This window comes from Lepidochelys kempii, chromosome 1 (genome assembly GCF_965140265.1).
Source record: "Lepidochelys kempii isolate rLepKem1 chromosome 1, rLepKem1.hap2, whole genome shotgun sequence".
In the NCBI taxonomy this organism is placed as follows: Eukaryota; Metazoa; Chordata; order Testudines; family Cheloniidae; genus Lepidochelys; species Lepidochelys kempii.
Genome location: NC_133256.1, coordinates 57,291,607 through 57,305,436, shown reverse-complemented (window position 1 = coordinate 57,305,436; position 13,830 = coordinate 57,291,607). Strand labels below are relative to the sequence as shown.

Sequence of the window (13,830 nt, the reverse complement as noted above, 5' to 3'; positions counted from 1 at the left end):
TTGGAGGTGACGATGCTGCCAGCTGGAAACAGAGGATGGACAGTACCAAGGACAGAAACCTGAAAAACATGAACACCTGGGTGAGAGGGGAGGATGCAGAGCTACCAACGAAGGTGCTAAAGAAAAGATGAAGGAAGAGAGAAACAGAGGGCCCCAAATATGGAAGCCAAGAAAGGAAAGGAGGAGAAAGTGATCAACTAAGGAGAAGGCAGCAGAGAAAGAAGACAGATAAGTGTTCCTTTTTCCTAGCAAGGAAAAGGTCTTAACAAGCTTGATCACAATAATATAGACGCAGTGAAGAGGGTGGAAGCCAGACTGGAGGAGAGCAAATAAAAAGTAGGATTAGGAAGTGTGCTATGAAATTTTTGGATCCAAAGGAAGGGGAGGAGGAAATTAGGCTAATACTTAGAAAAGCAGGTGGTTTTCAGCATAGGGCCTGCTCATAATCACACAGGAAAGAAACCAAGTATCAACAGTATTAAACAGTAACTACTCAGCATGAGTAAAGTGTTGATGTTATTCCTTACCTAATTTTGAGAAGGACTTTATGAACATGAATATATTTTCCATCCACTAGAAACTTCAAGTCTGCAGTGTCAGGATTGTCAAATTCCTTCTTCAGTGATTGGGCTACTGTTAGGTGGTCATCAGGTTCTAGGATAACAAAGGTATTTAACAGTTTTGATGAATAAATAACAATGTTCCATATCTCATGATTCCTGGCTTTAAGTCAGCATATCAATGAAAGCAATGCTGTTCATAAACACAACCTTCCACTCAAGACCAGTAACAAAACAATGTTAGAGTATGGACCTCTAGAACGGGGAGTAAAGGTTATGTCACTACAATTCCTACATGACTACCTACTCCAAACAAATACATATCTCAACCAAAAAAGAAGTCCACCTATTATCTCTCAGATAAATTTGACCCTACCAGAGGAATATTTCCTATCACTCAGAAAAATCGCAACGGTCGGAGAGGTTTAATATTACAATTAATAGTAAATATTACCAAATACTTTACTTTTTTAAAATAATATTTTATCAAAGTGTTTATTTTTCAAATTATTTACTCTGGCATATGTACCAGATACATAAAACCATATTGGGATCTGCTAAAAAATAAAAAAAATCTCTGTTTTAAATACTTCCACTATGAGATGCCATTTCACATCAAGAGTAGCAAAAAAAGTGAATGCATCCATAAGTGCAGGTGAAGTGTCCTCAATATAACAGCCTTACAGATAAACATTAACAATTCTATACAGCTATTTGGAAAAATGAGCTCGCTTCAGTGATGGTGTTTAAAGAATTGCACGTATTAAATTCTGTATGTCTATGCATGTATGCACATATACACATACTACAGTCCTCTGTGATACCTCTGTGACAAGTTTATCATATAGCCTTGACATCCGCATCTGCTATCTGTCCACAAATCCATCTCCCATGGACTAGTTCTAATACTTCAACCCCTTGAGCAGCTTCAAATAGCCATTTTCTTAAAAAAAAAAACTCCAAACAAAGCTGTCATAAAAATATTTCCTCCTCTTCCCAGGGACAGTGACAGCTTTTCTCTACATAAATGTCACAAATTTAAAGTCTGATATCTTGCAGCCTACAAGGCAAGAAGTAGGAATTTTATATTTTTGGAAATAGGAGATACCCAGTTTCCCCAATGGGACCTAAAGACTTACTATTAGCTCTGGAGTCACAGGATTTGATATTATGACATTATTAGGACATTTTAATATCTAGAAGTATTTTAGGTTATTTTTAAAGGATTTTATTGCTACCTTTGGGTTTATACAATTGGACTCAAGGTAACTAAGGCACCTGGATTTACAGGTAGAAAAATAAATAAAAAATTCCCAATGTTTTAAAAATAAAAAACATTTCTAAAATAGTTTTTCTGTAATGTGGCAGATACACAATATGATAGTGTGGTTAAAAGTTTTACTGCTCTCATTTAGGATGGCCTGCATAGTTCACTCCAGTCTCTACTACTTGTGAGCAAATATAGTCACTTAAAACTCATACGAATAAAAGCTTTACACTTCCTCACCTTTTCCTATAATATATGCCAGTAATATATGAGAAAATACAGTGTGTATTTTCTTTGCAAGATTTAAATAAATAATTGCTCAACTTTTTATAGCTGATATCTGCATATGTTTATTTTTAAAAAGAACTGACAAGTTGAAAGTAGATGTTTATTGGTAAAGAAAAACTCAAATGGTTTTAGAAGACTGAGTTTGAAATTCATATAACTTAGCACATTAAGTAGAATTATCACAACATTTAAAAATACGACATACTTTGCCTGCTTTGCTGTTTCCTCCTCAACTTAGTGAATAGGACAAAACACACCTTCACTGTTGTCTGATGTAACAAGTACATCCCCTTGGAAGGGTTGATGTTCAACTGACATGTTGTTATAGATCAAAACAATGCTGCAGCATTTTGTTGCGGAAGCCAAAAACAACAGAGTTACTTGCAAATATAAATGTGTGTCATTAAAATATTACCAGCTGACCTCTATAGAACTGGTCAGCCAGAGGACACAAAGGTAGGGCTAAGTTATGAAGCATTTCAAAGATAAAGACAAGAATCTTGTATTTGATGCACAGATGAAGAGGGAGTCAGTGGAGGGACACAAAGAGGATGATGACATGATCAGAAAAATGAACCAAGAAAATTATTTTAGCAGCAGCATTTTGAAAAAGAGTTGAAGGGAGCAAGTTTGCAGTATTCAAAGCCAGAAAAGAGGAGGCTGCAATAGTCAAGATGTGAAATGATGAGGACTGGGACAAGAGTTTAGTTGCGTGAGCAGAGGAAAGGCCATGAAATGTCATGAAAGAAAAAGCAGCAAGCTTTAGAAATAATCTGAATATGTGGGTCTAGATGAAAGGGCTAAGTCAAAGTTCACACTCAAGGTACATGCCTGAGTGAGAAGGACTGTAGTGTTGTACACAATGATGGCAAAAGTGTGGATACAAGAGAGATTGGAAAAATTAACAACTCAGTTTTGGACATGTTTCATTTATGAGGATGACTGAACATCCAAAAAGATGTCAGAAAGAAAGGCTACGGAGATAATTCATCAGTAGAACTGTAGATTTGCATGTCATCACACAAAGATGGTAGTTAAAACCATGCTTGCAGTTAAGAGCAGATAGAGGAAGAAGAGGAAAAGACTAAGGATGGAGCTTTTAGGGTCACCCAGAGATAGAGCGGGGGGCGGGGGTAGGAGAATGACCCATCAAATGAGACTCTGAAAGAGTAATCAGAGAGATAAGAGGAGAACTATGAGAGGACAGAACCACAAAAGACAACAGAGGACAAAATTTCAAGACATAGGTAGCAGTTGATGGTGTCAAAAGCCAAAGAGAGGTCAAGGAAGATAAAGGGCTGGTCTACACTAATGCTGTAAGTAGTTCTAAGTCATGCTACTTCAGTTGCATAACTTACATAACTGAAGTTGATGTAACTTAGGTTGACTTACAGCGGCGTCTACACAGGAGATGCTCTCCCACCAACTTACCTTCTGCCTCTTGGGGAGGTGGAGTACAGACGTCGATGGGAGAGCGCTCTGCCATTGACTTAGCTTGTCTTCACCAGACCCGCTAAATCGACACCACTGCATCACTCGCAGCAGTGCCGATTTAGCCGGAAGTGTAGACAAGCACCAAGACAGAATACAATCCATGAGATTTGACTAGAAAGAGGTCATGAGAGACTTTAGTGAGAGCACGTATCAGAGTGGTACCCGTGTTAGTCTGGATCTGTAAAAGCGGCAAAGAGGCCTGTGGCACCTTATAGACTAACAGATGTATTGGAGCATAAACTTTCTTGGGTGAATACCCACTTTGTCAGGTGCATGTAGATTAACTATAGCAGTGGAAAAACCCTTTCCATCACTGTAGTGAGTGTCTACACTACAGCAATACAGTGGCACAGCTGCAGTGCCATAGCTGTGCTGCTGTAGCATCTGTAGTGTAGACAAGAACTTAGTTGTATGGAGTCCACAGGATGCCCAGGAGTCATTGATTTAAGTATACTTAATGGTTTCATAATACGTCCACAATGGGTTTGACCTCAGAGAAAGTGTTCTAAATAGGTCTTAATTTATTTGCTGGGAATATCAGTGCACTTGATTGCTCTTAAGCATGCAAGAAGGTAGGAACCACAGAATGAATCCTTTGCCCTGTGATTTTTGTGTTTGTAAATTATGAACAAATATTAACTCTGACTGCATCATACTTAAGGGTACATCCTCTCAGCACTGGGATGTGGCCTTAGACAGAATAAATATGTTACAGAAAGATGCATCTAATTCCTACTAGCAGAGCTGATCAAGCACAGACTTTGGTGTATAACCTTTGTCTTACAGCCTGTATCATAAAGGGGGTAACCTTAGGTGTTCATTAGAGCTTTTAGGTTGCCTAAACAATGAATTTAGAGAGGCCAGATGGGTGAGGTAACGTCTTTTGTTAGACCAACCTCTGTTGGTGAGAGAGACAAGCTTTCAAACCACACAGGGCTCTTCTTCAGGTCTGGTAAAGGTACTCTGAGCATCACAGCTAAATGCAAGATGAAACAGATTGTTTAGCATAAGTAGTTAGCACATATTTGACATGGATCAGGGAAAGCACTTACTGACAGTGAAAATACCTTATTTTTGAATTGAGAACTTTACACATTTTAGTATATTTGTATGCATTTCTTCCTTTTTTCAAAAGTGTAACTGTGTAGTATTTTAGTCTGCAGATCTATAGAAGATACTTGTCTTTACACAATCACAATTCAGAGGAAAACAAACTCTCCCTAATGTGCTAGCTTTAAATTTTTATGCCCTCTACCTTGAATTATCAAGGCCAAGTTTAGATAAAATTTAGATAAAAAAATTATACTTGGTGCAGTTTCACGTGAGGAGTGACAAACATGGAGGCCAACATATGGCCCAGAAGTTGTAAGCAGGTCCTTGCTGTTATCTGCAGGCTTCACTGTATTGTAGAGATTAGACTGGACATAGTATGGAATCTCTCCATGGGCAGGTAGGCTCTGGCGGTTAGTCCACAAAACTCTGATGAAGTCTATCCTCTTTTTTACAGTGCAAATATTTGTAATCAAAAATAATAATATAAAGTGAGCACTGTACACTTTGTATTCTGTGTTGTAATATATTTGAAAATGTAGAAAAACATCCAAAATATTTATAATAAAATTAAATTGGTATTCTATTATTAACAGTGAGATTAAAACTGCAATTAACCACAGCTATTTTTTTAAATCTCGTAATTGTAATTTTTTTTAATCGTTTGACAACCCTATAAATAATAGCTTGGCATACTACTGTGCTGGGGTAACAAATTGTTTATTTCCCCCACCCCCAGGGCCCTTGTATATGTCCCTGCAAAAATACATCTGTATAACTAACTGCTTAAAAAGTACTTGTTTAATGATTTTTCTTTGATTGACATATTGTTGAGGTAACTGTAGCAGTTACTAACATAAAAAGGGGTAGATAGGTCTAAGGAATTTGGATTTGACTTTCTGGACATCTCTTGGAACTCCTGGCAACAGATGGATAGCTGGCCACTGGAAATTTGTCGTTTGACCACTCGAGACCCCTCCAGACCACAGGTAACTAATGTTTGGGGGTGCTCTATAACCTCTTGTGTTTGTATGTGCTTGAGATTAAATAAAGCAGAGACTCTGAGTAAAGGTCTTGTAGCGAGAGTGCTAGAGACTAATCAAGTGCTAGCTTTAAGTGAAAGCACTTGGTTTTGATTTTTTTGTGTCAGCCATATAGCAGACAGAAGCACTGCGTCTCCCTTGGTTTATCCTGATACCACCTCGCAGAGAGTAAAGTTACCAAGAGGTTTGGGTTTAGGGAACCCCACGTAACAGATACAGTCCATCAGAAATCCTTACTGAGGCTAAAAATTAAGAGACAGTTACATGGAGGATAAATAAACTGCAACTGTTGGTAAATAAATTGGCTATTGATGGTCAAATATGCTAATATCCCAGAATCAACTGGGCACAAATGATTCAGAGCAAAGAATTTGTTTATCTCCTATTACGGAAGCCCATATGAAAACCTTCAAGGCTGATTCACTGTAGGGATAATGGGCTAAAAGCTTTCCTTGGGGGGGGGCGTGGAGGAACCTTTAGGGGGGCATGGCAGGCCCAGGCCAGGCAGGAAGGGAGCACCACCTAGCTTTGTCCTGCCCCCAGCTCTGCTCCCGGCCTCACCTCTCCCCCCAGCTGTGGCCTCAGCCTCAACCCCCTTACCTCTGTCCACGTCCCCCTCACCCCGTGGAGCTGTGCCCTGCTCCCAGCTCTTGGAAGGTGAGGGGCGCAGACAGGGTAAGGGGGGGGCATGAACCTCAAAAGCTGGAGGCCACTGCACTAAGGGGATGCAGATACTGTGGACAAGAGGGGCATGCACGTTCAGTTTACCCCTAGAGTAACAGAGACAAGGGGAATTACTGGCAGGTGCTGAGTACTGAGACACTGAGGTGGTCTGGGTTACACAGGACTTCTGCATTCAGATTCCAGAGACTCCAGTGGTAGTTTAAAAGACTGATAAAACACAGCCTGGGGCCAAGAAGAGTGAAGTCACAGGGCCAGGGTGTTTGAAGTGTGGGGAGCTGGGGAACATAAAGAGGCATTGCCTGGGAAGGTCTTTGAACTGTAAGTAGAGGAAACCACATCATGGGAGTGTGAGAGGGGGAAAACAGCAGACCTGGAGTATAGTAACCAGGACTGGAGCAGGACACAGAGTTCATCCTCCCCTCCATTTACCAGGGATTTGGTGATCTCTCCTTTAGCCATGGGGCAGGAGAGCTTCAAAAGTGTGAAGTGCAGGAGGCAGCAGCCAAAAAAAATCTCATGTAGAAAAAGAGCCCAACACTTGGGGGGAAAGGAAGCAAGGATCCCAGGGAATATGTGGGACAAGAATATTATTAAGGAGATTGTGGAGCAGATATTCAGTTTGCAGTTTGGAACCGCAACATTAGCTTGCCAGGCTATAGGAGCAGCAACAGGACCTGTTACAAATCCTGCAGGAAAGAATTGGCAACACTTTCAGGTACTGAGCAGATAAGAGGGAGCTAGTGGGCTAGAGGCCTAAGGCTGAGGAGATGTTATGGTTCTGTACAGATGGGATATTTAAGACAGTGCGCCCTTGGGTAACTGGGGGAAAAGACAGAGTTGCTGGGGCTAATTGCAGGAAGAGCCACAGAAACCCCTCCAGGGAAAGGATGGAAAAGGCTTAATTGATTTTGTTGTGGAGAGGTTGGCCATGTAGCCGGGCGGTTACCCCGCTCCAGCCCTGAAAGGGTTAAAAGCCAGCCCTTGGAGAGGGCTAGGGCTGGGAGCCAATCAGAAAAGGCTGAGAGGCAGACAACCAGGGCCAGGCTCGGCCCTATAAAAGGCTGCAGGGCCAGAAAGCAGTCAGTTTTTCTCCAACCTTGGAGAGAGATGGACCTGGCTGCCTGAAAGAGGAAAAGGGTACCTTGGACAGCGCAGTGCTGGGGAAGGGCAGGGGGAGCTCCAGCCTGGAAAATCCCCAGGCCGAGGCCTTGCTGTCAGGGCCCGAGGAGGTACTAGGGCTGTGGGGAGGCAGCCAGGGGAGGAAGAGGCAACAGGTCCAACCCCCTGGCTGATGATGAGTGACTATTTCAGACTGCAGTTTGCCCCTGAGGGAAGGGGCTAGATGAAGACTGGCAGTGGGTCACTGAGGTGAGGTGGGATTAGAGGTAGGGTTCCTTGGAGAGGGGAGGACCCCAAGTGTGGGAGTACTGCTTCAGGCAATACCCAAGAGAAGGAGCACCACGGGCAGGGAGGGATGTGGAGCCTGAAGTATAATGGTGGAGATTGATAATGAAAGACAAGCAGTGACTACAGGAGAGACACTGGCCAGCAGGAGGTGCTCTGAGGCTGGAATGAGCTAATTCCCGACTAACCAGCAGGAGGTGCCGCGGAGGTGAGTGCTCAACCTCTTACAGGCCATATAAAAAGATTTTTCCCTTTGATGAGGTGGACACACTGCAGGAAGAAATGCAGGAGCCCCAAGAAAGGGAAGGAGAAGAAGAGGGTGTCTGACAGCACTAATGCATAGGAGGTACATGCACCAGAGCTGGCACTAGAGACAGTGAATGAAATAATTGTGATCACAGACACAAATCTTACTGAGGTGTCAGTGCACACTGATGTCCCCACAGGGGCCACAAGGAAAACCAGGTGAAGACTGTGAAATCTTTCTAGGCAGAGAGGCCTGAGAGAGAGACCCTGATCAACCAGGGCAGAGACTGGTACATGCATTCCAAGCAGACAGACCTGGGTGGGAGACACTGAGAAACCAGGGCAGAGCCCACTACAAGCTCTACATGTCAAGAGACCTTGAGAAACCAGGGCACAGTCTGCTACAAGCTCTCCAGGCAGAAAGCGAAGACTCTGAAAGATCAGGACAGAGATTGCTACAAGCTCCCCAAGTATAGAGGCTGGGAGACAGACTCTGAGGAACCAGGGCAGAGACTGATAAAAGTTCTCAAGAGAGGCCTGGGAGAAGAACCTGACTACAAAGGCCAGAGATTGTGAAACGCTCTTTAGGCAGAGGCCTGGGGGGAGAAGACCCTGAATAAGCAGGGCAAATACTGTTATAGGAGGGACATTACCCTCAATAGGACCACCACCTCAAATACTTTCTGTGAGGGAAGGTATGTGATGGTGTATAGCAGGCCCTTCATAGCCCCTGCTGGAGGCCCTTCAATCCTACTACACCTTGCCCCAGGAAGGAGCTGCAGAGGTGGGCCCTCCAGGTCTGCCTACAAAGGCTGCTTTTGTGCCCAGTGGGCTCAGATAAAAGGAGCTGCAGAGCCTGAGCAGATCAGTTGCTGGCTGGAACCAGAGGGACAAAGAAGGATACTCTGATCTTAATGCACTGTAGCACTAGAAGTTAACCTACACTGACTAGCCCATCTAAAGAATAATAGTTTTGTTGCCATCTTTGGAATGCGGACCATTATACCTACTAACTGAACTAAGCAAGAATGTTAAATACACAGGCTCTGGATCAGCTGCATCCTTGGAGCACTTTAGTTATTCCTAATAAACTGGAAGAGTATTTTAATTTAGTCAAAGGAAATAGGGTCTCTAATTGTGTTTCTTTCTAACACTATTCCAGTATAAATGTAGATCTGGTATTCAGTGGGGACCGTAACACTTCAGTGAATTTTACATCTAAGCTTTAAAACCTAACCAAAGCAACATGTACTTAATCATCTGTTCAATGTTTTTCACAAAGGAACAGTTTCTCATAGACGTAAACCCTAAACATGGTAGAGATTTATTTTATATGGAATTTACAATTAAAATACTTACACATTTATGAGCTGTACCCATTGCCTAAGATTTTTAGTGTATTAACATAATTAAAATAAAATTTAAATTAATATAAAGCAAATACTAACAGTATCTAAACCAAGCCAGAGAATGCATTCAGTTTCTAAAAAGGCTACCCTATGGACCACAGCCACATTCCTCAATCCTATCAATATAACACCCTTTTACAACAGACCTTCTCAGGCAAAATTCTGAGCTAACAGAGGAGGCCTTACGCTATGTTCTAAAGTACAAATGCTGGGTCTAGTAAAGCAAATTCTAGAGTAGAGGACTCACCACTGAATTTGCCAGTCCCTCAAAGCTTAAAAGTAGGTCCTATTAACACAACTGCTTTGTCTCAAATAGTAAAAAGATACTCAGGAACTGGGTGCGTACTACTAAACAGTTTTGGACCAAAGCGCATGATACCCAGAAGCAAATAGAAAACCAGTACAGAACTCAGGTTTCAGAGTAACAGCCGTGTTAGTCTGTATTCGCAAAAAGAAAAGAAGTACTTGTGGCACCTTAGAGACTAACCAATTTAAAATTGGTTAGTCTCTAAGATGCCACAAGTACTCCTTTTCTTTTTTCAGTACAGAACTGGAATTCAAAAGTAATGTGCTCAATATAGCTCAGAACACTAAGTAAATGGGTTGCTATGTTCTTCACTTGCTGAGACCTGATTTATGCTACAAAGATAGCTTGGTGTAAGACACCTTGAGTTGACCTGTTTGTGTATGTGTCTACACTCAAATTTGTCTCATGCCAACACAGGCGCCTCATTACAGCAATGCACTAAAACCACCTCCCCAAACAGTGAGCCCCATGGTCAATCTTCTGAGGCTGACGCAGTGCAAGTATAGACAATGAATGACCTGCATCAACTCTAACAGTCCTCCAGCAGCTGTCTCACAATGCCCCATTTCTTGCAACAGTGACACTCTGGTCACAATTGTAAACTCCACTGCTCAGAGGTCACAGAGGCTGGAAGCTTTTCCTCCCCATGTGTATTTTTAAATGCCTTTTCCTGATTGTCTAGCTTTGTGAGCACACCTAGCAGATATTCCTTGTTGTGTGCAACTGCCCAGCCAACCACGCCAGCTCCATGCACGAGACACACCTCTGCCTGGAGCAGACAAGAGGTACTAGATCTCCTGAGCCTGTGGGGAGAAGAGGCAGTGCAAATACAGCTATTACACTGCCATGGAAATGTGGAGATCTATGAGCAGATTACACAGGGGGTGCAGGAAAAGGCGTATGACAGAGATCAGAAGCAGTACTGCGGGAAAGCCGGCAAACCACAAGACCAGGTGCGTCAACAATCTATCTAGTGCTGCACCCAGACCTACCACTTTCACAATGAGCTGCGTGCTATACTTGGCAGAGACCCCACCAGCAACCCCTAAACCACTGTCGATACCTCGGAGGAGTCCAAGACAGAAACCCCTGTTATGAACAGCAAGGAGGAAGAGGAGGAGAGAGAGATGCAGAGGTAGGATCCAGCCATACCACAAATCAGGACCTGTTTGAGTCTCTACAACAACCTAGTCAGTCCTGCCAGCCAAGCACAGATGAACCCAGTGAAGGGGAAGAGACCTCAGGTAAGTGCATGCATGTATTTTCCCTTACAACATTTAAATTTAAAGATGGCACCCATCCCCAGGTTAACATGACACAGGTATAGACTTTTTACTGTTTTACTCATATGAGAAGAGGTAGCAGTGCAACAAACAGAGGTACATCTGGTGTTTGCTCATTCCCCTATTGGTTTAGGTGGTAGAGGAGGGGCATGAAGAGCAGTTTGTTCCTTGCATCCTTCTGAGAGACTTTTGATGAAACTTTCATGGAGATACTCTGCAATCCTTTCCCAAAGATTTCTAGAGATGGCTGCCTTATTTCTTCCTCCACAGTAGGACACTTTCCCACATCACTCCATGATGAGTTCGACAGGTACCATTGCAGTAAACAGGTTAGGGGCATATAGGCCCAGGCAGCTTTGGGATGCTAGTAACAGCTGAGCTCTCTGTGCCTTGTTACCCGCAGAAGTGAGATATCAGCTAAAATCACAACCACCTGTAGAAAACAGTGCCAATATTCAATACCACTGCCCTATACTCATACCCATGGAATACAGACTGAAATTTTACTGTTTCAACCACAATGGACATCATTTGTGTACTGAAATGGACAGAAATAGTGGTGTCTTTCCAGTTTTAAAGCTCTGTTACATTTATAGTGTATTGCCTGTTGTTTTTTGTACATGGTTTATCTGCACTGTTTTTTGCCATTCCATACCTTTCTGTTTTTTGGAAATAAAATTATTTTATTAATTCACAACTCATAGTGCAAAATGCACAGCACTACTCAAAGAATCCCATATTTGTAAATGTAGAGCACCACACAACTCATAGATTCAAGAAAACACCGTCACAGCTATAAATGTACTGCAAGCATCACACAATTCTTACCAGCACCCAAAGCTTCAGACCCAGACAACAGACCAGCACAGAACACTATAGTGGCTGACTGTTAAAGTCTTCTTTCAAAGCCACCCTCAACTGAATCGCTCCATGCTGAGCTCGTCATAGCCCTTGTGTCTGGTTGTTGAAAGTCAGCAGACAACTGCTCTACCTCTGCCTTCCACCCTGGCAGCAGCTCTTCCCCCTTAACCTCACAGACATTGTGCAGGACATAACAGGCAGCTATAACCATTGGGATATTTTTCACACGGACATCTAATCTAGTGAGTGAACACTGCCAGCATCCCTTCAATCTACCAAAAGCACATTCAACAGTCATTCTGCACCTGCTTAGACAGTAATTCAATCCTTCCTTGGAGCTGTCCAGGTAGCCAGTATACATTTTATGAGCCAAAGGAGCAAGTCTGGGTCCTCCAGGATTACTAATGGCATTTCAATATTGCCAGTCAGGAAAGAACATCCCTGTTTGCAGCTTTCTGAACAGTCCTGTGTTCTTAAAGATGCAAGCATCATGCACCTTCCCTGGCCAGCCCACACTGAGATCAGTGAAGTGTCTTTGGTGATCCGCTAACCCTTGCATAATCATAGAGAAGTGCCCTTTCTGTTGATGTACTCTGTGGCAAGGTGGACTGCCAAATAAGAATATGTATGCAGTCTATCACCCCACTTTAGTGCAGGAAGCCCATTGCTGGAAATCCTTCCATTATGTCCCTCAAATTCCCAAGAGCTACAGTCCTGTGTAGCAGAAACAATTAATGGACCTACACACTTGCATGACAATGGCCCCCACTGTGAATTTTCCAACTTCAAAACGATTTCCCACTAACTAGTAGCAATCCTGCAGGTCTGAAAATACAGAAGAATCATGTGTCCTGTATTTGCAATGTTCATGAGAATGGTGTCGAGCTCTGTGCTTCTGTTAGAAGTGGTGGACACCAAAAAGTGCAGTGCAGGTTTGTGGAATTTTTTTTTAAAAGTATGAAGATTATGGGATATGGATGACATTATAGGATGGAGAAAGTTGCATTGTGGGAACTTGACCCCTAGCTCACAGAGATTCCTGCACGATTCATTTCTACCTCACAACACATTGCCAAAAATTTCCCAAAAGGCATTGCACTGGACAGCAGCTCATGGCACGCTGGGATACCTACCTATAGAGCATTGCATTTTGCATTGACACAAGCACTCCTGGTGAAAATGTGCATCACGAACACAAGCAGCCAAATATGCACATGCATGAGTAATATATAAGGCTATGTTTTAGTTACGGGCATTTTTAGTAAAAGTCATGGACAGATCACGGGTAGTAAACAAAAATTCACGCCCTGTGACCTGTTCGTGACTTGTACTATATGCCCCTGACTAAGCCTTTGTTACTTGGGGGGGGGAAGAGGGCAGCCCAGGGGCGCTCTGGGGGCAGGCAGCCTAGGACCCGCGCTGGTGCTGAGGGTGGGCGGGCGGCAGCACATGGCCTGGGACTCCTGCTGATGCTGAGGAGGGGTTGGCAGTCTCCCTACCTGGCTCTGTGTGGCACCGTGGAAGTGACTACATGTCCCTTGGCTCCTAGGCGGAGGGACAGCCAGGAGGCTCCGTGCACTGCCTCTGCCCCGAGCGCCGACTCCACAGCTCCCACTGGCCGGGAACCACAGCCAATGGGAGCTGCAGGGGTGACGCCTACAGGCGGAGGCAGTGCACAGAACTGCTTGGCTGTGCCTCTGCCTAGGAGCAGACCGAGGGACATGTAGCCACTTCTGGGGAGCCCCCCGCCCAAGGTAAGTGCCGCCTGGAGCCCTCACCCCCTCCCGCGCCCCAACCCCCTGCCCCTGTTGCCCTGGATTTGAGGGGTGTATACCCCAGAACGTGATCAAGTTAATTGCAGCCATATTATGTGCATTCAGCCACCCTGAATTAATGAAACAGAATACCACATAGTTAAGGATTAATTTGGAAAC

The 13,830-nt window shown here is 43.5% G+C and overlaps 1 protein-coding gene across 17 annotated transcripts in view; it reads right to left on the bottom strand.

Annotated features, from left to right (window-relative positions):
- Positions 1-13,830, bottom strand: part of LOC140911290 (RCC1 and BTB domain-containing protein 2) — an 82,920-nt gene that overhangs the window by 28,246 nt on the left and 40,844 nt on the right. For all 17 annotated transcript variants that reach the window (XM_073343999.1, XM_073344046.1, XM_073344029.1 and 14 more), the window contains one exon: positions 528-654. In XM_073343999.1, coding sequence (XP_073200100.1) covers positions 528-654 — 127 coding nt within the window. The remainder of the gene's footprint in view (positions 1-527; positions 655-13,830) is intronic.